At 36.2% G+C, this 24,322-nt stretch overlaps 1 protein-coding gene across 3 annotated transcripts in view; it reads left to right on the top strand.

Moving 5' to 3' along the window:
- The first annotated feature begins 1,449 nt into the window (after positions 1–1,449).
- Positions 1,450–24,322, top strand: part of LOC105055842 (calcium-transporting ATPase 3, endoplasmic reticulum-type) — a 64,439-nt gene continuing 41,566 nt past the window's right edge. The window contains exons 1-14 of one of the 3 annotated variants that reach the window (XR_012136301.1): positions 1,450–1,772; positions 1,935–1,985; positions 2,093–2,126; positions 3,384–3,401; positions 10,886–11,022; positions 11,713–11,787; positions 16,130–16,175; positions 16,738–16,797; positions 16,909–16,989; positions 17,819–17,904; positions 19,054–19,155; positions 19,379–19,432; positions 20,203–20,304; positions 23,280–23,338. Coding sequence is in view for 2 of the 3 variants with exons in the window: in XM_010937842.4 (XP_010936144.1) it covers positions 1,740–1,772; positions 1,935–1,985; positions 2,093–2,126; positions 3,384–3,401; positions 10,886–11,022; positions 11,713–11,787; positions 16,130–16,175; positions 16,738–16,797; positions 16,909–16,989; positions 17,819–17,904; positions 19,054–19,155; positions 19,379–19,432; positions 20,203–20,304; positions 23,280–23,338 (938 nt within the window). In the remaining variant the exon portion in view is untranslated. The remainder of the gene's footprint in view (positions 1,773–1,934; positions 1,986–2,092; positions 2,127–3,383; positions 3,402–10,885; positions 11,023–11,712; positions 11,788–16,129; positions 16,176–16,737; positions 16,798–16,908; positions 16,990–17,818; positions 17,905–19,053; positions 19,156–19,378; positions 19,433–20,202; positions 20,305–23,279; positions 23,339–24,322) is intronic. The other 2 variants (XM_010937842.4, XM_029267813.2) reach the window with 2 other exon arrangements.

Below are 24,322 nucleotides of genomic sequence, written 5' to 3'. Positions count from 1 at the left end.
GTTGAAAACACCGAATGGATCCTAATTGCCAAGCTAAAGCTGATTGAGTCAGCGATTAATTTTCTACTACTTACGGCCGTAGTCATCCAGTCGTCGTTAAGATCATTCAGATGCGGAGAATAACTTGGGATAAAATATTCTCCATATGAGCTTGAAGGAGAACGAGGCCTCTTCTCTTTTTACAAGTTTGACAGGAGGAGGAGACTGTCATTCAAAGGAGTCGGCATGCCAAACATGCTGGGAATTGACATGATGCGAGTGTCGAGCGGGTTGAGGATCGACACGATGAGAGTGTCGAGTGTGTCGGTGAGATGGAGGAGGCCACCGGCTGTGCCTTGATGGTACAGGCACCGGTTCCTCCGACTGTTGCTGCTGCTGTTACTGTTCCGTAGTATGTGAATAGCTTCCGTCAAAATTTTCACCTGCTGCACCAAGGTAGTAAATTGCTATTGGTTCGCCGTGACCATCGGATGTGAAGCACTAGGTTCGACATTGGTCACCGAAAGTGCCTCACGTTGGGATGAACGTTTGGTAGAATTGGCCAAAGTATTCTGTGCTCTCGTGTTGGCCATGACTCCCATTAAGAAGCTTCTTTGGCCTCCTACCTGGTGTACCAAATTGTTACTGCGAATCTCTGGTGAGGTAGTTGGCTGAGAGCCGAGGTGTTGCGCCCAATTGATAGATGATAGGAAACCTGCAAAATCAAGTCCACTTATCGAAAGTTATCTAACGGAGGATCCTCCGATGCTTAAGTTAGTCGACGATCAGAAAGAGTAGAAAGAATCAAAGCATGAGAGCTAAAAATTGAGTGAAAGAGATCTTACCCTGGTATTCTCGCTTACCTCCCTTTGTATAGGGTGAAAAATACAATTACTGTGTAACTCCTATCCCTTAAAACTCGGAACATAAGAGTGCATTTAGTGGGCGGTGACCTCATTAACCATCGTTAAAACTGAATAATGGATCATTAGTGGGCGATCATTATGCCTTACGACATTATGATCGTAGATAATTAACATCCATGTTGAATAACTGTCATTCGATCTATATTTTTTTGAGATTAAAATAGCCAGTAAGACACTGAGAAAATCTTTAGCTGAATATCATTCAGGATCATTGCTTGTATGTTAAATTTAGTCAACTGAACTCTGAATTGGATTGTTGGCCCACATCGAAATTGGTGTGGTCCTCTTGATTGGCCGGCCGCTTAGTTGATTGTGAGCCGATAATTTATCCCAACACAGCTTTTCGATGGATTCAAGCCCAATACAGGCCGGGTTGGAAATTTTAGCCAACCGCGACCCAAGTTGCACCCTAGCCTCAACGCATTCCTTCAGACTATTAGGTCTCCTGCGGGAGCCTCGTGTCCACACACTAACGACGCGTGGCAGCGGATCCGCTCCGTCAAGGAAACAGAAACCTTTGCCTTTCTCCGACTCAGGCCACCCCCCTCGAACTCACGTGCCGCTGCCTCGCAGGCGTCATCGTCGCGCATCCGGATTCCTTAACGCCACGCGACTCCCCGACCCGTTTTCAGAACCCTCAACTCCGGTCTCCGGTCTAGCGTTCTGCGCCCAACCCCCGACCGTCTTCATTCTCACGGAGAAAGAGAGAGCGCTTCTCCGCACTGCCACAGCGAAGATGGAGCCCCTTCTCTTATAAGCCAAACGACTCCTCCCCCAATACCCTTGTTAGATCTCTCCGTCTCCTCTTCTCGCAGATCGATCTCCATCTCTTCGATGGAGAACGCCTACGCTAAATCCGTCGCCGAGGTAAATCTCTCCCTCCCCCCTCTTTCTCTCTCTAACTCTCTCGTGTGATCGATCGGAGCCAATGTGGAGGCGCGGGTGATGTTGCCCGCTCGAGTTCCCGATCTTTGGTTGTTAGGGTTTTTGATTCTTATGGGGTTTTTCTCGTGTGGGTCTTGTGGCCAGGTTCTTGGAGCATTTGGTGTAGATCCGGCCAAGGGCCTTACGGATGCCCAGGTATCGATTCGCTCGTGATCCGCTCGTTCAAGAATTCAATTCACCTGGCTGGTTCATCGGACTGAAGCTGTGCTTTTTTAATTTCGTTTTCTTGTTTTAAACTTCAGGTTGTTGAACATGCGAAGATATATGGCAGAAACGGTAAGCATTCTTCTTATTCAGTGATGCCACTGTGAACTGTACCTTTTCCCGTACGGTGTCTTCTCTCTATATTCTTCTTCTTTTTTTTTTTTCTTTCGGTTGGGCCGCCCCGCGCCCATTCGGGGCGGGGGGGGGGGGGGGGGGTGTTAACCTAAGCAGCTATTGTCTGTGAAAAAATTACATGAAGTAAAATCTTCGTAGTCGGATAATAGGTGATCTGTGAAATTTAAAGCTTATCGGTCCTGCCATCATTTGGATTTCAGCTCAAAAAAACAAAGATCTAGTGGTAATGGTAATTTATTATTGGTTCGGTCAACTCATCCAGTGCGATGTACGATTTGGTAGTGGGCTTACAGATAATTGCTCCAATTATACGTACTCGGGAATTATCACGATGCATTGCATATCATGTAGAGCATGCAACTACAGATAATGTTGGAAATGAGTTTGCCGTCATGAAAAGCATCTGGGTATTTGGACACCTTAATGGAAGATTGAGGGCAAGTAATTTTTTAACTGTCTGATAGCACAGGCACGTACACAAAACATGGATTGATTTGTCATGTATTACTATTTCTTATTGTAAATTGCAAATCAAATTGAGCACCATTTAACGATTTCCACATGCACTTGCTGGATGAATGTTTTTAATTTTTCTCATTATCGAGGTGGAGCATTTTTCCCCCCTCCTACCACTTGTAAGCTCTTTTTCAGGTTCTAGTTGAGACAAAACCCCCTAATATTGATCTCATGAATTTGATAGTTCTCCAATTGACATAACATAAAACAATTCAACTACTTTCAAATAACTACATGTGTATTTAAGAGTTTTCACCCAATGAAATTCTGGCAATATCTCATGTACCTATTACTTCTCTTTTGTTCTAATTAAAACCTTCCATTTCTGTTCTTTTGTACAGCTGATATGTCATTTTTTGATTGAAATCAATTCTAGACATCATGGGTTGATGTCCTCTCATTTTTTTTTTCATGACAGAAATTTTCGGTTATCAGGTATTGTTAATTTGTGCTGATATATATATTTGTATGTTACTTTATAATATTGATGGTTGAAACTGTAGTAAATAGTGATGTGATGTAAAAAATGACAAACTCTTGATATGGTTTCTTAATTAACTGGGAGGATTTTCAGCTACTGATTTTTTTTTTTAAGAGTATAATATCTATATATTCTACACTGCAGATTGGACTAATTTTTTGTTGTTTCTTTCTCTGCATGTTCTCCACGATCTGCAGTGCTGCCTCAAGAAGAAAGTAAGTTATAATATCTGGGGTTTTCTTATTGATCTTCACTGCTTTGCATGTATTTTTAATGTTGCATAATGCCTTTACCTCTAATCGAAAAGATGTATTTATGATGTTCTTAATTCTTTGTTATATTATGAGGAACACTTCCCTTGTCATTGCAATTATCTTGAGAAATCTCGAAAATAAAATAAATTAATGACACAGTTTTATTGGCTATCTGATGTCAATTTGGGAACTTCGGGAGCCTTAGCATCTATATAGGCAAGTATCTGTTTAATTTCTCAGGATTAAATTCTCAAGCTTCAGCAGAGAGTATACTTAATTAACAACCCAGTGTTATAAAATATTTCTCTTCCTCCATCCTGCTAGATATATTATGCATATCATTGCATGTTTGTCTCACTCATCTTATGGTTTCAAAACTGATTTTTAAATTTCTTCAAACAAACATCATCTATTTCTTCAAACTAGCCTTTGGATAATGCAATTTTTAAAGTCTCTATGCCACATCCATCTATGAGGTTTGTTATCGGGAAAGGTGACAATATGTCGAACTGTAGTTTCATCTGTCCTCCAATCTGTGACTATTGAATACATTTTCAAGATTATATAGAAAGATATTCTTCCTCATGCTGATTTTAAGGCGTTGATCTTAGCCAATTGATTGATTATTGATCTTTGCTTATTCTGCAATATTCACGTGTCAATTGCCATTCGCAATTATGCATCTGTGGCTAGAACATGAAAATCTATATTGATGATACATTTACCTTTAGTTTTCTGTGGTGCTTACATGAGGTCTGTCAAGTTGTGACATCAAGTGATTTAGCAGACTCTTGCAGTTCGAGGCTTCTCTTATGATGCATCAGTCAGAAGTAAAAGCTTTGTACTAACATTCAGCACCCAGGCATTACACCTAAGACCTATTGTCTTTAGGTTGTGTTGGAAGGATTAGCCATTAGAAGTTTTATTTTTATTTTTATTCTTTTATTGGGAGCCGGGGGGGGGGGGTGTGAGGTCGATTTCATAACGTTCCATCCCATGGTTAGTACAATTCTTGTAGGAGGTTGGCCAAAGTGCCCCAATATCCTTGTGGTGGTCCCTTGAATGGTTTCAAATCTTGTCCTACCTGACTGTGTCAACCCTTTACTTTCCACTATTTTGACTCGTATCGACATGAGGGTACTGTGCAGTTCAGTGAACCATGAATAGATGAGGGATGTACTGCATCTTGCCTCATATCTATACGTGAATGTTATGGGGTCATATTGTAAGCCTTGGAACCTTTGTTAATGGTAGCAAAGATTTGCAATAACGGCCAGTACCATATCATACTGGGAGTATCGTTCCCGGTATCGAATCAGTACAGTCTCATACCATATTGACATTTGGTATGCCTTGTTGTCTTATACTGTGTCGTCTATTGATGCTATAATAGGGTAGTATGAGTGTGGGGTCTGGTGTGCAGACAGCAATCCTTGGTATTGCCTTTGCCTAATTTGTTGTTTTGTGGAACTTGTTAACTTCATGGTAAATTGTTTTGTTTAAAACTAAATGAGTACATGATGGCCTAGACAAGGTGTAAATCTTTGTATCCCAGATATGGGTCTCTTCAATATTTTGACTTCTTAAAAGTATTAATATATTCTAGATGCATGTTCTGACAAAATGGGCATTAGACCTATGCATATAAAATTATTAGAAAAAATGCATTTACCTAAAGCATCATGTAGAGAAAATTTATTCTTCTCATTATTTTTCGATAGCCTCATATGATGCCCATTTGTGTGAGGTTAGGTGGGTTGGGTTGCATCTACGGTAAGGTACATGTTTTGCATTTAGTAGAAAGTTTTGCCCCCTTTTGATATTTAATAAAAGATTTTGTTTGTAGAGGAGAAATTTTAACAGTCCAGATCTCAGTCTATGGTGCTACACCTACTTTCAGAATTTCATGCACCCCACCTCTGTCCCAATGCTTCCACTCCCTATATGGTGAAGCACATTGTATTGTTGTTCTGTTGCATCAAATTAACCATAATATGTCAGAACTTAATCTAACTTTTTTGAAAATACTCTATCATATATTTCTTTAACGTACAAGCAATCGACTACACCTTTTTATTTTGTAACATCACATATTTCTTTGGTACTTGTCTGTCTTGTTTCTAATTCTATTTCTTTGTAGAACTTTGCTTCTTTGTCTTGCACTAGTTCTCACTTTTTTTGCAATGCTGCCTAAGTTGAACCATTATCATCTAACTAGAAGGGAAAAATTGTTCTTCTGGAGTTTTTTTAGTCAATCTTCCGACCAAAAAAATACTTTAGAGAACTGAGATTTTCATGGCTCCCGAAGTAGTTTGATAGTTGGGATACATCAACGTTTCTAGATGTGGAAAGATCATGTTCAAGGTGTGCAGTTTTGGTATAGGTACTACTGATGCCTAACCGATATTGTACAATACTCTCGGTATGCAAATATGCACCGATTTGGTACTAGTACAACAATTTTCTTTTTTTTTTTCTTTTTTCTTTTTTTATTTTGAGGATTATTTTAAGTTCTATGGATATTTAAAAGTACTGTGGTGTTTTTTCCCTAAATTTTTCATTTTTTTAAAAATATTTGAGCATTATGTTAAAGTTTGTGGATGTTTAAAAGTACCGTGGTGTACTTTTAAAGTACCCAATTAAGTGTCAGTTATTGTTCGAAGTAGCTAATTAAGGTTTATGGGTGTTAAAAGTACTTTTACATGATAACACTATTTCCTCAGCTTTTGCTGGACCTACAGTATGCAAACATTTTTTTACTGAGGAATTTTTTGTTAAAAAATCGGGTAGGATGCATGCATAGATTTAAAAAATCTTTTGAATAGCAGCGGAAAATGAATCAGATCAAACCCTTTAATCCTACATGCATTAGATCTTATCTAATCCTATCCGAGCCCAAGAATAAAGATATGCATATAATCTGAAAATTAAAATAAAGAAGAGATCAAATCTCAATACCTTTGCACGGGTTGAAAGACACCGCTACTGATGATCTTAGATCCGAAGGTCCTTGAGCCGCACACGTGTTCGGCCTCTACAGATATCCATCGGGATCAATCTTGAATCTTTTTTCTCGTGGTAGATCATTCTTCTCTAAGTAGGATCTTAGTCTCTTTGAACCTTGATCAACACTTGATCTTGACTGCAATCTCAACTTTTGAACTACAGCCTTTTTCTCCTCGTTCCTCATTGTAGAAGAGACACTTCTCAACTCAGGCGTGTGGGATTATGGACGCCCAACCCTTGGGCATGGGAAAGAGAGGAGGGAGAGAGGGTGAGGTGTGGAGAGGAGAGAGAGATCTGATTTTAATCAATAAATTTCAATAATATGAAACCCTAAGAGACCATCTCTTTATATAGACCTTTTTTTGATTCCAAATTAAGAACCAATCAATCTAAAAAGATTAGTCCTTATCTCATAAGGATTTCTACTTTTTTAATCTGATTATTTTTTAAAAAAATCAAACTTAATTGGTATGGGCTTCACCTCCTTTGACAAGTAGATGGGGCGTCCCTCAACAAATAAGGCAGACTGAGTAGGTGCCCCTTAACTGAAGAGGTAAGTAGTTGGGGCGTCAACTCTTGGTGCCCTTTCTAGGATTTTTAACACAAAAGAGGGGGCGTAGCCCCTCTCTCTCTCCTTCCACGCCAAGACAAGAGAGGGGGCGGGCCCCTCTCTCTTCCTCATGCCATTCTAAGGGGCTGGCGCCCTTTGGACCTGCCAAAAGGGAGGCTTGCACCTCCTTATTTCTTTTCAACAATTCCACGCTTCCAAAAGAAATAACAAGAGAGAAAATAAGAGATCAGTTAGCCAACTCTTTGACTTAATCCAATCCTTTTGGGCTTACAATCAAGTGCCCAACTAAACCCAAATCAAAATGAATTTAGATTAGGTTCAAAGTAATTGACTTGATTCAATGCTTATCTAATAAGAAATCGTAGTCCAGAGAAGAATTAGGTTTAACCATGTGCTAGCATGGTTCTTTTAAATCCAATAGAATTTCACTAAATCCTAATTCAATTAGAACTTCATAAGTCCAATTGGTTAATTCAAGATTAAATCTCTTAATGTGTGACCCCATAGGTTTCATTCTATCTGGTAGTGAGATATATTGTGATCTTCATTATAATATCATCGAAATTCCTTTTGATGGATTGGAACAATTTCAGTTCTACCCTTCGAGGGTCATCGATCATCAAGACGACGTCCGATGAGGCTCACAATCCACCAGTGACACTTAGCAGTATGTAGTGACAACCCAGTAGAATGAAAGTGTGAACCCTAGGTGCAGTTATCGTATGATTCAGTCTTTCTATCATGAGTCCCGACTTGACGGAGGTCATGGAGAACTCGTTAAACTTCATCATCAGTCATATGCTAGATTGGCTTGACTTGAGTTCATTTGTAAATTTCGTGGAAACTCTTTTCCAGTATTCACACTTGCATTGGTCAAAGACTTTCTGAACTCAGTCTCGCGAATCGCATAGGACTTCTTCTTTTCTATCAAGATCGATAGATTCTATCGGGGTGCATTCTACTCCAAACCACGAATCTGAATCTACTGTAGCCAACATACACAGCAAGAGTCCGAATAGCTAGGGATCAAGGGAACATGCAGTCAAACTTAGTAGCCTCATTGCGAATAGCTGATGACACCGCAGGTTAAAGGATTACTTATACCACTGTAGCATCGAGTCAATCACTGACGAGTGAGTAGATATTCAAGTAGTTTTTCGTATTGATCATGCTCAGTACAAGTTCTTTAATAACTATCCAAACTCTCATCCCAGTGTCTCTACATTGCAGATCCGAGAATCATCTATCCACAAGGGAGATGAACCGTGCACCGATCTCGAATGGATTGATCACTGTCCTCTGTGACGATTCTTTGATCGGAAGCATTTAGAAACTAATAATTAATAATGTATATTTCAAATTCTCAACACTTTGAAAATATACAAAATCATCTTTGTTAATTTTTAGGACAAATCATGGATACATAAATATGATTGGAATAAAAAGCTTTTTATTGATAATAAAAATATTACAAGTACAAGATTAAGTCCTGAAATTACAAAATATGTCAGTCAACAATTGGCTTCTAGGACACATATCTAATACTTTTGTTCATGGATATTTATCTAAAATCTTTTTGAATGGTTCAAAATATATTATTTATTGTTCCAGGAATTCTTTCATTGATAGTTGGAATCTTTAATAATTTTTAAGTATCATCATGGAGACATGCAATTTGGCTTCGTTATGAAGATTTCAATGTCTGTGGACTCATCAACATGTAATATTAAAGTTTCTATAATTGCTCACTGTTTTCTTTTTTTTTTTTTGTAAGTCAAATGAAAAATTTGAAGTAAGTCCATCCATGAGGTTTCTTTTCTTTGACTAAACTGCCATTTTAGATCCATCATCAATATATTTAAACAACTTTCTCAGACTTTATCCTTGCTCTCTTTTCTGCATGAAGCAATTTGATGAAGTTCTACACGTGTGGGTGGAGCATTCGTTTTCTTGGATTTGAGGTTTTTGCATGGCGTTTTTCTTTATTGAATTCAAATATTGCATCTTGCTTTGTAATGTAAGTTAATAATATTGTTTTTAAGAGTATTTTTTTTCTGATCTATTCTCTCCTAAGGCTATTCAATAATAGAGTTGTCCTCCCTTGAGAGTTGAGAGTGAAGTGGTGCATAATCAGTAAAATGCTTTCTCCATATAAGAAAATAAATTGCACATGTTCATTTATGTCTAAATGTTATTAACACCTTATAGGGGTCGACAAAAGGGGCAAGTAAGGACAGATACTATGGGATATAAAAGAGTAAATGGGGGACAGTGGATTGTAAATTTTGTATTAAGAGTTAAGATGAAGACGTCATGCTGGAAGCTGTTTCTGCTATGGCGAGTACTTTTGAAAGAGTGCAAGATGTAGTGACCTTGTGTCTAATTAATGTTTGGTAATGCACCTTTTGGAATAATATTATGGCATTCTATTCCCTGTATCAAGTGCATAGCAATGCTGTAAAGAAGAAGAAAAGGAAAGGAAGGAAAGAATGGACAAATAAAGGAAGGAAAGAAGAAGAAAAGGAAAGAAACGAAGGAGAGAAAAAGAAAAGGAAGGAAAGAAGAATAAAAGGAACGAAAGAAGGAGAAAAGGGAAAGAAATAAAAAAAAGGAGAAGAAAAAATGAAGAAAGGAGGAGGAGAGGAAAGAAGAACAAAAAGGAAAGAAAGAATGGAAGGAAGAAAAAAGGATGGAAGGAAATGGAAAGAAAGAAGACTAAAAAGGGAAAGAGAGAAGTGTAAGGGGCCCAAACCGGGCTGAACTGAGCGGACTTAAGCCAAACCCCCAAACGACCCGATGCAATGTCGGTTGGGGTTGGCACACCATGAATTGGGCGGTTCAGGCTAGTATGGCCCGAATGGGCAGTTACGGTTGGCGTATCTTGATCATGTTAATAAGACATTATTCTTTAATCCATTTATTGATTCATTTCTGATTTATAGGTTTATATAATTATAAGTTTAGCATATTTTAAAATATATTTGTACAAGCTGCTTAGGTACCTAAGTGTTCTCTTCATGTATTAGCTTGGAAAACTGTAGCTATCTTTTAAAACACTGACTGTATGAGAATATGTTTAGGACCATCTGCGGATGATTTTATTTTATTTTATTTTTTTAAGAAACCTATGCCATCAAATCATCTCATAAGTTTCTCTGAGAATGAATTGAAAAAAAAAAAGCCATTCATATTTGTGTGACAATTACATTTGAGGGGATAGCAACCTTATTGTGTAGGGTTGTAATATTCTAGTAACAATATCTGGTTACCTGCATTGCCAAACTTATGTGGGGACATGCTGTTGATGTCAAAAATCTGAGTGCTTCTCACTCATTCCTAAGTATGAAGATAGTTTATTTCTAATATTCTAGTAACAATATCTGGTTACCTGCATTGTCAAACTTATGTGGGGACATGCTGTTGATGTCAAAAATCTGAGTGCTTCTCACTCATTCTTAAGTATGAAGATAGTTTATTTCTAATGATTTTCCTCTCTTGTCTAAACTATAAAGTGCAATTGGCCAATGAGAATATCAAAGTAAAAAGATGATGATGGACCTTCTCTTGATTTACTTATATCCTTAGGTTGGCTTTTTATGATATCCACATGCCAAGCATCTCTTACGTACTGTGGCAACATTTTCTAAGTTCATGATTGTGGCATAATTTTTTTTCTGATGTTTATGTTCAGACTTTTGAAAATTTCTGCTCTTTATTTCCTTGAATGTTATGTTCTGACATTAAGTTTTTGTGCTTACTTTTTATCTTCTAATTGTACCCTATCTTGAGCCATATGATGCTGCCTACCAATCAATCGCATGTTTACAACACCCAATGCTAATGCCTAACTTTGCAAGTTTGCATGTAGGTACTCCCCTCTGGAAATTAATTTTGAAGCAATTTGATGATTTGCTTGTTAAAATATTGATAGCAGCTGCCGTTATTTCATTCTTTTTGGCTTTGGTTAATGGTGAGACAGGCCTAACAGCATTTCTCGAACCTTCTGTAAGCAAAACAATTCTTCTACATTTTGCTTTATGGTGTATATGTTTAAAATTTATGCATGCCTGAGTTGTGTTTCCATATATGGATTATCATTCATTATGAAGTTTGCTGCAGCACAAGTGATTCTTTTAATATTATAATTATACAACAAAAAAAAAAAAAGTGCCTTCAGCATTTCTTGAACCTTCTGTAAGCGAATCGATTCTTCTACATTTTGCTTTAGGGCGTGTCTGTTTAAAATCAATATGTGCTTGAGTTGTGTTTCCATGTATGGATTATCGTTCATATCAAAGTTTGCTGCAGCTCAAGTGATTCTTTTATTATATACACACAACAAAAAAAAAAAAAAGAGAAAAAATGTCTTTGTTTGGAATGTCTGATTGCATATCAACGAGTAAACATTTGGGTGAGTTACTTTTTTGGTAAAAAAATGTTATTTGTTTTGACAACAAGCTGGCCCTTTTTTAGACTACCACAACTTGATTGCGGTTTTCATACCCTAAGCATTTACCTTTTACAGATTGTATACATAGATATCTTAAATAATTGTCATTTTTTTGTTAGTTTGTCATTCTGTTTAATGGATTTAATTCTATGACATGCTTTAATTCCTGCTGTGATAATAGACATGTTTTTTCAACTATCTCCTGCAGTTAATAGTCTCATTCAGTTGTCCCTGAAACATTTCAGGTCATATTTATGATATTGGCAGCAAATGCAACTGTAGGAGTAATAACAGAAACAAATGCTGAAAAGGCACTTGAGGTAACTTCTATAATGCCATGGTATCACTTTATGGTTTTCCTTTTTCATGGAACATCTAGTTTTTTGCTTTTCATGCTCTTAGCAGTATATGTTTATTTCACATACTTATTGTCTTTTCTATTATACATGACTCAGTATTCCATAACATTGTTTTCTCTAAATTGTTACATTACAATTCACAACAGGTGATATTGTATGTGAAAATTAGATAATGCATGTCCATTTTTTATATTGTGGGTGGAACTCAGTCGAGTTGTTATTGTGACTTGTGTATGTCATGTGTGGTGTACATGTTTTGTCTTCTAAGAAAAGGCCGTATCCCCAATGAATAACAAATGCTAAAAGAAGTGTTTGAACCTTCAACCTTATAGTTAAAAGCCACTTGCTCTAACCAAGCTACCTTTGTCACCTGCTCTTGAAAAATATGGGGCAAAGAGATGTGCATGTGTTTCTCCAGCATATGTACATGTTCTTGAAAATATGGAGATGCAAAAAAGAGGGAGGGGAAATGTGGACGGTCAAAAAGACCTCGTGAATGAGCACATCAGGAGATTTGGCGTTATACGTTAAAATGAATTTCTGCAAGCCTTGAGCTTGCTTAAAACATTTCATTTCATATGAAACACATGCACCTACTCAATAGTTTTAATCTTTTAAAAAAAATGTTAAAATACTTTAGGGTTGAAATTAAGGGTTGCGAGGATCTTTGAAAGGCACTGGATTGTGCAAACTATAATCATCTAGATTCTAGACTTTGGTTATTTAGTTTTTTCTACATGTGTATAATTTATAATTTTTCTATAGTTGGGGAAAGCATTGATTGTGTGCAGCTGTATACATGTTCATTTAGATGCACGATACATGCCAGAGGGTTTGAGCGTGTTTTCTTTTTTTTTGGTTTCACAACTGAGAGAACCTTCTTCCTCTGACATAGCATGTGCTATTTGAAAATTGGCACTTGTGCTCTTGCTTCTTGATGTCTAAATGTTTAGGTACTTCACGCATCAGTAACTTTGTTTTCGAGATCTTTGGATATTGTTAGTCGAAAAATCTTTTTAATATAAAAGATGATTTAATTTTTTTTGAAAAAAATGTATCGTCACATTTTATTCCATCAAAACTCTACCAAGTTCAATCATAAATTTGAGATCGCTACTTTTTCCTAGCTCCTAACCTTGAATCTTCTCCCCTATTTTATGTAATGTTTAGGCAAACTATTTTGCTCGATATGGCTGCTTGGCTAGCACTGAGAGGCAGCATATGGTGACTTAAATGGGATCACCACGGTGATCTAACATCACTGGTTATCTGAATACTATGGTGATTTAATCACTAGTGATCTAACATCACTGCATTTGGTAGGTCATGATCTAGTGATTAAAGATCCTCAAATATCCACGAGTAATCTGTTTGGTATTCTATGGGAATCCAAGATCACTGATTATATAATACCAAAATTACCCATAATATATTCCATAAGATAAATTTATTAATCATATATAATATATTATAAATATATATTACTGTATTTATTAATATATTAATAATCAATATATTCTATAAAAATATATTTATTAGTCCTATAAATTATTAATCATAACAATATATTAATTGTTATTATAGAATTAATATTTTTATTTATACTTATAATATATTATTTATTAATATGAATATTTATTTTGATTAGAAAAATAAGGTAAATAGAAGTAATATACTAAATATTTTTATTATATAAATATAAAGTATAATAAGATATTTTTATTCTAAATTAAAATTATCATTGAATCATAATATGACAATAATATAATTAATAACATGTTATAATGTAATATATATCATAAGTATAATATATATCAAATATAATATGATATCATATATATAATATTGATATAATATATTAGCAATATATTGGTATAACTTTTTTTGACTAGACTGAGGGGCAAGGAATGCCGTACCGGGTCGAACCGCCCGATACGGGGCGTGCCGAACTATCCTGACGGAGAATTGAGACGGTTCTGGCATGCAAAACGGCACATGCCGGTGCCGGGGAAGAAAAAGAAAGAAAGAGAGAGAAATAGAGAGAGAGGGAGGGAGGAAGAAAAAGAGTGAGGGGAATCCGTCGGAGGGGCTGCCGGAGGGTCGTCGTGGCCGTCGGGCAGCGGAAAGGTCTCCCGTGGCTCTCCGTGGGGAACATGGGCGATCCGCCTCTGTTCTCGAGGCTTTTTTTTAAAAAAGCCTTTTCAAAGTGAAGTCGGCATGGGTTTTACCGACTTCACTTTGAAAAGATTTTTTTAAAAAAACTCTGAGAAACAGGGGCAGATCGCTCCTGTTCCCCGCGCGGAGCCGCGGGAGCCCTTTTCGCCGCCCGATGGCCACGGCTGCCCTCCGGCGGCTACTCTGGCGGATTCCCCTCCCTCTTTTTCTTCCTTCCTCCCTCTCTCTCTATTTCTCTCTCTTTCTCTCTTTTTCTTTCTCGGTTCGTCCGTGTTTTCCTTCGTCGGTCCGCCTCGGTTTGGAACGGAACAGAGGCGTGCCGTACCGTACCGCCGGCCGGCCAATCCGACCATCGGTACTAGTTCCGTCGACCTTGCTGAGGGGTATTTTTGTCCTCATATTTTAGTCCAAAATCACCCTCAGGTAGTGATCTTGGATTCCCGACCTCAAGGGCAGGTATTCTGTCACTGGGTTGGGGGGTGATTTGAAAAGGAGTGATTTGAAATTACTGCCAAGTAGGATCATCATAGTGCAATCAAATGCAGTGATCTTATCACCTTCATCCACTTCATCCTTGATTTTGGGTGGATCATCCCATACCAAATGCCTCCATAGAGAATACAACAAGGAGGTTCTGACATCATAATGTCATGTTGAGAGAGGCTGATATTGTTGGGAACATTCTAGGAAAAAAACGTTAGAGTAAGAGGTACAAAAGGATCCAGAAGGAAGAGATTGAGAAAGAGGTTCAATGGAAGCTTTATTCCTCACCAAGAATGAACAGTAATGGATTTGTAAACCAGTTTTAGATAGTCGAAGGCTTGCTAATTATGGCAACATGTTTCAGAGGCAATCTTGTAACTCCTAGTCTCCTATTACGATGTTTCTTCTTGAATTGATTTAACTTATTGGTCACTCGCCACATGACTGATGAAAAATTCTTCTAGACAAGCTTGAAAACAATCGCTCCTACTTGCTATGCAAATTGAGTTAATGTTTACAAGTAATGTGAGAACCATTTTTCTGCTTGAATATTTTCCTTCCTTTCTGTGTATTAATGCAAAAATTCATTTTCGACTATTACCCTTGTGTCTTGATTAAATCCATTGTTATATTTTCCATGTTAATCCCAAGAAGATAAAAGTTGCAATTCAAAAAAATAGATCCTATATGCATTAAAATGGATTCAAAGATCTTCCTTAATCTTTTAAAGTTTTTGTGTTGTTTTATAAACTTGTTTTATAATATATATGATACATATGAATATTTATATGCTGTGCAGTTCCTTAGACAATTTCTCATACCTTCATAAATTTTCTTGTCATGTAACGAAGAACGGGTTTTAGTTCATAATCTAGGTGACTTATGCCTGCATAGATGAAGTTGGGATTTTTCTGTCTCAATCATCTCTTGCCAAACAAACCCCCCTGTTGAATTTTGCAATTTTTGGTGGATTGCACGGATGAAAAGCACGATCTTTTATGCAGGATTTTTGGGTTAATGTAAGAGACTAGGATGAATCTTTTACAATTTGGTTGGGTTGAAGTTCTTATCTAAGTCTTGTACATTAAACTTGTGATTTGATAATAAATTTGTCATTTTTGGATGGTGTTTGGGATATTCATCTGCAATTTTAGCTAGGATACTTGAAAAACCGGTAACTGATTGCTGTTTTTAATGTGAGAAACTAGGATGAATCTGTTGCCATTGGTTGGGTTCAAGTTCTTTTCTAAGTCCTATAGATTTATCTTTTGATTTGAGAATAAATTTCTCATTTTTGGATGGTGTTTGGGATATTCATCTGCAGTTTAAGCTAGGATATTTGAAAAACCGGTTACTGCCTGCCGTTTGTAGTTGCTAGAAGGTCAGACTAATTTGAAAGTTGGCCTTTCCCTATGAAAAATAAGTAGTTGCCTGGCATATTAGGTTTTAGGCTGGTAGCATCGTGCATGATGTAATAGGTAGTTGATATTTCTGCAGGTTAAAGTCTGTTCCTTGTGCTGTATTACTTGTATAACCATTCTATGTACATATCAAACATGGTGACTTGCACATTTTGAACTTTGTATTGAAATTTTCTTGAATCTATAATGATCAGCTTCTATGCTTTCTGTTGCTCTCTTTACAGGAGTTGCGTGCATATCAAGCGGATGTTGCAACCGTGCTACGAAATGGTAAGAGAAGTTTCAAAGATTTGACTGTTGACATATGGGCAAATTTTTATGACATAATGGAGTCTATGCTACTGGTTTCAAACTTTTTCGTTTGCAGGCTAAATTAACATATGAAGTAATATGTACATCATACCATCTTTGACCTCCTGCATAAACCAAAAAAAGTCATCTTTGGTTGATTCTTTGTGATTCTCCTATCTAGAATAATATGTTTCTGTTGTTATACCTTGACCTTCTCTTGACATACTTCAAGGCTTCAATACTTGAGGGCACTCAATAATTGCATGCATGGGGAAAAAGGAAAAGTGAGAAGATGGGCCTTGAGTTTAATGTACTTGATGTGGACCATGAATCATGGTTGGATGTGATGGGAAGACGAATTCTTTTAACCCACTAGAACTTCAGAAGTCCTAAATGGGTTAGCAAAATCATGAAGAAAAAGCTCAAACAACTAAAATATTTCTTTCCTACTGAACTGTCACATTTGCAAATAAGTTAAAAATTATGAAGAAATTAATATAATATTGGATCATATATGATTGGAAACTGGTGATCTCTGCAGGTTGCTTTTCAATAATACCTGCCTCCGAGCTCGTCCCTGGAGATATTGTTGAAGTTGGAGGTATGTTGCCCTTCATGTAAACAAACCAGATGCTATGCAGACAAGCATTTGGAGCTGGTTTTGTTGCTTGCATGATCTGAATTTGATGTTCTCATCTTTGGTGTCATTTAGTGGGGTGCAAGGTTCCTGCTGATATGAGAATGATTGAAATGCTAAGTAATCAATTGCGTGTTGACCAGGCAATTCTTACCGGTATATAATCTTTTCCTCCAAGTTTGAGTGTTAAATATTTTGATCTTGGATGTTTCATCATCATTACACAATAAATTTCTGAGACAAATTCATGCGAAAGCATCACAAGTCACAACAATAGTTAGTAACCCTTATGAAACATCTGTTAATTGTAATTCTACTGTTCATTCTTGTTATTACTTGACTAAGTCTGGTAGCAGTGTATGCTGCAATGTGCCATTTGTAGACTTGTCATATATATAGGATATATTTATGTAAGACTTGCTTGTTGCTGAATTGAATAAATTTAAGAATGATGGATGCATTACAGGAAGCATATTTCTATAATTTATGAACAGTCACTTTGCAGATATGATCTTTTCTGCTGCTGAAAGACTGGTGATGAAAAAAAGCATTTATGAACAATCACTTTGCAGACTTGAGCATTGACATTAAAACATTGTAAATTTGCTTGACAAAAGAGGCATTTTTGGTTCCAGAGAGAAAAAAACATTGTTAGTGATGAGATGATTATTGATTGAAGGTGCAAAACCTTGGTCAATCAGCCATAGTTTGCTGTCTATGAGCTAGTGAGTACTGCATGATGACAATGGTGCCTGATAGAATAAATAGGGGAACACTATGTATATATCTTTTGTGTGTAGATGTGATTGCTTGTAAAAAACTTTATGGTTATGCATGCTTTCAGTCACTGTTCTATAGATATGGTTGTTTGGATTTAGAGCTCAGCCTACAAGGAAGTTTATGACATCCATGACATTTTCTCTTCATATATCATGAACTTTAGATTGCTTTTGTTACTTGCGAAATTAATTTTTTGTAATGTTAGGTGAGAGCTGCTCTGTGGCAAAGGACCTTGAATCTACTTTAGCTACAAATGCTGTCTATCAAGATAAAACAAACATCCTCTTCTCAGTAAGATCTGAATCTCTTACCTATTTCTGGATGAAATTTATTGGATGCTGCTATGCTTTTTTACTTGTTCATTGCTCTGGTAGTTTTTTGGGGAGAAAAATTTATTTTAAAATTCTGTACCATTATAAATTTTCAATTGTTTCCTTTTAAAAATGAGAAAACAGAAAATAGTACATTTCTAGTGGAGAAAATTTAATATAGTCAACATCACTTTTATATATATATATATATATATATATAAAATCATCACACGTCCTTCCCTTCCTTCCCCTTCCGACATAATGTATCATCAGAACCTTGGCAAGGTCTGTCTTTTCCATGTATATCAACAATCTGTGGTAATAAATTATTTTTTCTTTAGCTTTGCAGATTTCTAGATTGTATTTAAACGGACAGCCACACACTTAAACATTAATAATGAAAAAATCATGTTCTTTTAATTTAAATATAGATGCACAGGAAATGAGATAAAAATGGCTGAACTTTGGCATATTCATTATGCGAAGAAAAACATTATTAGAGTTCCCTATTAAGTATGAACTTTAGAAACTGCATTTGCTAATGACTTATAACTTCTAGTAATGTTGCAAACATTTTTTTAATTATGGTATGCTGGTGTCAGTACATGTATTTTGGCATATATACATGTCATGGAAATTGATATGCCTGGGAACTGCGTGAGAAAAAAAGGATTAAAGTAATATCTGTTACGTGTAGGAAACAATTTCTGTTTGTATTCCCTGCTGCACTAGTTTTAAAATTTTTTGACTTACACCTCTGGCACTACACAGTTTCAATGACTTGCGATTTCACGATAGATTATTTTTCTCAAGTTGCTAGTTGCAGAGCACTGATCTGGGTTTATTGAAAAGGTTCTTAATTTTTTGGGTATATAAATGCTGTTTCCATTATTGCCACCTTTATAAGCTATTACCTTTTAATTTATGACTATATTTTGTGATTAAATAGGTTTTTTATTATGCATTTGAAAATTTTCATGATGTAGAAGAATCCACTTGGTGAAATTAGTTGCCATATCTTCTAACTTTTAAATTTTTAGATGCTTCTTGCCCCTAATTTATTGTCGTTCTAGTTTCTCTATGATACATGATTATAGTCGATAATAAAATCCTAACCCTTAATATGCAGGGTACTGTTGTGGTGGCTGGTAGAGCAAGAGCAGTTGTTGTTGGTGTTGGCTCCAACACTGCAATGGGTAGTATACGTGATGCAATGTTAAGAACAGAAGATGTAAGACCTTTCTGATTTTCCATATGAGCTGTGCGATTTGCTCCTTCATTCCAAAGATGATGTGTGGCAATCCCTTCTCTTGCTTCACATCTTGTATATTTTTTTAGCATCATCTGTTATTTCTTTCCATTTTCTTTTCTAGTATCCATTATGCATATTCATGTACTATTATTAGTGCTATTGTTGCTTATGTAATGTTGACAAAATTCTTACGGCTTTGAAGGAAATGACACCTTTAAAGAAGAAGCTAGATGAGTTTGGTACATTTTTGGCCAAGGTAATTGTCAATGATTTCATTCTCTATACAACATTTCTAGGCTCTAATAATTTGTTGACAGTTTCATTTCAACAAGTTGGCATAATGAATGGAAGTAAAGACTAAATGATTTCCTTGCAAAAACAGCAGAGAAATATAATGTCACCACTCACCAATATGGCACTTGATAGCTAAGCCCAACTCTGCTGTTCTTTTTGATGGACCTCTTGACCATGGCCCTGAGAAATAGCATCATCAAACCAATGAGAACTAATGCCGAGTTTGCTTGTAGGTGTCCTGGCTAAGATTGCCATGAAGAAGCTAAAATGCCCAGTGGATGTTCTTAGTTGGGCATATTGAATTTCTATCATTAGGTTTATGTATCTTTATTAGTCTTTGATCCTGAATTGCCTGAACTCTTGCATCTGTGCATTTTCCTCATATCTTCCATCATAAAATGCTAATTTATAAGTTTCATTTGACTCACTGGTATACTAAAGAATGGTAACCTTGTAGTTTTAGTCAAATTTAGATTGCAGAAGTGCAGAACCGTTGTCCTTTTTGAGCCGGATATTTGACAATTTACTTTAAAGATTAGTTACTAACCTTTCTTTGCCCGTTTTTAGAAGTTCTCCAGTTTATTATTCTTTGTTTTGAGGAACCTTGTTCGTCGCTCACCTGGTTGCTGTTGGTCTTGTGCTGATTACTTCAGGGGTCATAGCTGTAAATCTATTGCTCTCATATGGAGACTATTTTAGTGGAAATGTCATTGTAAATCTACTTTTTTTCAGGTCATTGCAGGAATTTGTGTTCTTGTGTGGGTTGTAAACATTGGCCACTTCCAGGATCCTTCTCATGGTGGCTTTCTGAGAGGTGCTATCCATTATTTCAAGGTAAATCTTTATGCTTCATTTTCATTATTGCATATGGTGTGTTCTAAGCTGGATATTTTGGAAATTTTGGCTGTACACGTGGTGGTTTTTGTGGCACGTGGTTTGGATGTGCAGAGAGACTGCATTGTCTATTTGTTTGGACAAGGTTGTGGGCATCAGCTTAACCTGTGAATTGAGCACACATCTGGGATGAATATTTTCTTGAAGCAGTTCCTCATTTTTATTCTGTTTTGACAAAGAAATGTATATTTTGCCAAAGTTTTGATGATCGCTTTTGCAATTACCATCTGGATGCTCAACTTGAATGGTTTCTTGCAGTATATTTTTAACTGACTAAAGAAGTCTGTCGAATAATCTTTTAAATAGAAACTAATCAGATCAAATATATCAAATAAACTTCTGTACAATATTTTCACTTATTTATGTAGTACAGCTATGATGTTGATGCAGCCATGTGCTTTCATTTATGTCTTGCCATTTCCTTTTGATTGGTAATAAAGGGACTTAAATCAATAGAGCAATGGAGCATGTGCCAATTTGCCAGCATGGCTAGGTGGTCCCTACATGGTTAAGATAGCTATTCTAGGTCGTCCATGAATCTGTGTAGAAGGTTCGCTGTACCGGTACCGGACGGCGTGCCGGTCCCGGACCGGTATGGTACGGTACCGGTACCGTACCGACACATAGTACACCTAGGCGTACCGGTCCGGTACCGGTATACAATATTTTTTTCGATTTTCAATTTTTTTTGGATTTTTGAAGTTAATAATTGATAAATACAACTTCAATATGGCATTATATTGCATATTATTGACATATTTGGGTTCAATTTGGAGTTAGGTTGTGGTACAAAGATTCTTGATCCAAAATTTCAAACATATATTTATTTACATTATATTTCAACTTTGTCATCTTAAAACTAAAGAAAAAATATATAAAATACGTATTAAAATGTATCTAAATATTTAAGTATAAAGTACAATAACTGATATACGAACCTTAAGATGTACTCTGCATTTAATTTCTTATCGAGTGTCTGTAACGCTCGTAGATGTCTGGATCATCAACATAGTCTGAAGGGATATCAGTCCAACCCTCTAGCCAAGCTGCACCGTACTCTCGAATATTCATCATCCCATAAGGCATCCTCTCTGGATTGTAAGACATCTCAGACCTCTCGCTAAAATTCTGACTCTGAGAAGTATCCTTGAGATGATGGTACGGTTGTGGAGGAGTCTATTCAAATATGCCAGTAGCAAAATCTGATTCGTAAGATGCTCCGACTGCATAGGATAGTAACCACTAGAAGACGATGCCTCGGATGCACCATATGCATATGGATCATAAGGTGGCTATGGATAATAGGATCCATAATGCGAGGATGATCCAGATACATCCATGGACCCTACTTCACGTGCAAGATCGTCCGCAGTATATATATATAATTAAAATATATGCAAATATAACAAAACACGATGGTTTAATGATAATTAAAATAATTATATATAATTTTAAAATAATTTTAATAATTATTTTAAAACTTATAAATTCAAAATAAATATGTTATATGCTTCAAATAATATTTTTAAATTAACTAAAATATAACACTATTTTTATATATTTTTTATTTTATAATTAAAATTTTTAATTTAAATAATTAAAAAAATAATTTTTTAATTTCAAATAATTAAAAAAAATTGAAATTAGATTTAAGTAGCTTGAATCATTCTAAACATGATTCCCAAACTCTAATTTTTTTCCTAAAATTTAAAATTTTTTAATTTTTAAATAAATAAATATTTAAAAATATTTTAAAAATATATAATTAACGAAAATTAACAATTTTGGTATCATCGTGTAGATCTTCCAAAGATCTATCACATATAATTAAATCATACCAAAATCATAAGATTTTGGCATGATTTTCTCTTATTTTTATTTTACCTCATTTTTATCTTATTTCTAACAACAAAAACAAAAAAAAAATATTTACTAACAAAATAACAGATTATCTTACCTCCGGCCAAAGATCAGTCTCTTCTCAAATCACTCTTCCAATTTCACGAAATTTTGTCTTCTTTTCTAATTTTTTGGATGTCTCAATGATTAAGTTGCCCACGGCCATGGGTGTTCTCTGAGAACTCTCAAAGAACACCGAAGGTCTGGTGCTTATTAAAGCACCAGGCCCTCCCCCCCATGTGAGTGGGCCACGCCCATTTCTCTTTCCCCTTCCTCCCCCAACCACGTGAAAAGGCCCCCACCTTCCCCCCTCCCCTCCTTCCTTGGGTGGTATGGTTCAGTTCACCCCAAACCGGTCCAGAACCGAGCTGTACTGCCCGGTTCTGGGCAGTATGGGCCCGAACCGCACCGAACCGGGCGGTTCGGTGCGGTTCGGGGTCCTTTTCCGAAAAACAGGCCCGAACCGGACCGGTAAGGGACCCCCCTATGTTTGTTTATCAGGAGGGGCAGGTTTCTTTTTCTTTCCCCTTTTTTTTTTTTGTTTTTGTAACCTAATACTAAAACAAACTAATGTTATAAGACATAGCTTAACAAAAAAATAATGATGTAATAAATAGCAATACATTATTTATGTTATCTATGACATTTTATTTCTACTGTTCCATCTGCTGGGATTTGATGTGATTGTTAAAATAATGTGATGAAAATAATGTGTCCTGAAAGAAAGATTTGCAGTTTATACACCTCTTATATCAAGAGGATTAGATCTTCATTGTCTCTCCTATCATTTGACCTTACATTTTGGCTCATGCACTCAAGTCTTAGATATTTTTGTTGCTTATAGGTTCTAAATTGCGATCATCCTTTTGCTTTAGTCTTTTGTTTCTTTTTCTTCGGTATGCTAATTTTTCATCTATATGGATAATTTCATTATGAATAACATGGCTATGTGACAAGTTATCAATTTTGCTCCCTCCCCCCAACTTATTCTCTCAACCAATTACTTTTGTATGTAGATTGCAGTTGCTCTTGCAGTTGCAGCCATTCCTGAAGGTCTTCCAGCTGTTGTTACAACGTGAGTTTCCTTGATTGTACATAATGTTACATCATAAGCTTTTGCATCACTTTTAAGAAATTATTTTTCTGATATTCTAAATGATGTTTATCTTCCATAAGCATTGACATATGAAATAATGTGTTTCTTTTTAGTTTATAGAAAGAGTATTTCCTGCTTTCGTTTTGATTTCTAATTATGTATTCTATCATGCAATTGTGTAGTTGCAATAAATCAAGAAAAAGACAAACAACTAAACATGGTTCACTGTATCGGTTCTCACCACTCCATACCGGACATACAGTACCATACCGTATTAGTACTGAACCAAGGCTCGGTATAGGGGATGTATTGAGTCTTAGTGCGCTGAACCAGTCCTGTACTGGGCATGCTGACACTGTACCAATGTGGTACTAGTAAGGGGTCTAGTACTGAGACAGCGAACCCTACAATTAAATGTTAACAAGGGGAAGATGCTAAACAATAGAAAGGAAAAACATGAAATTACATGTATACATCATCACATGTTATCTAGCATTTCCTCACTAAGGATAAGCCATTTGTGAACCCTGTTTATATATATATCTATGGCAAATCCTTGACATCTATTTATGCACGTGTAGCGGTAATCAGAAAGTTCTTGAAAACCATATGCACCTGTCCACTGAATCTACAAGGCAAGTCCACCAAAGCTTCTGGTGTACTATTGCATAATTTAAAGAGATCTTGCAAGTCCCTATTCTTTGAGAAGTAAAGCCACAACAACCAAGAACTGAACTTCCAAAAGCTTTTGACCTTGTTAAATTGCCACGGCTTGTGTTGCAATGTTTTTAGGGGCTTATGTAAACTCAGAAGTTGAATCCTGAAGTAACGATGGTTGCAACCTTGTCTTGATGGAGCTTTTATTAAACATAATTTTGATAATGAAATTAACATGAAATTCTAATTTTCTGCATGCCCATCAATCCATCACAAATTTAGTAATAACTGTTGTATTGACCATGT

Source organism: Elaeis guineensis, chromosome 13 (assembly GCF_000442705.2).
Source record: "Elaeis guineensis isolate ETL-2024a chromosome 13, EG11, whole genome shotgun sequence".
Classification (NCBI taxonomy): Eukaryota; Viridiplantae; Streptophyta; class Magnoliopsida; order Arecales; family Arecaceae; genus Elaeis; species Elaeis guineensis.
The sequence above is the reverse complement of the archived record's forward strand: the minus strand, read 5'-3'. Positions and strand labels throughout refer to the sequence as shown.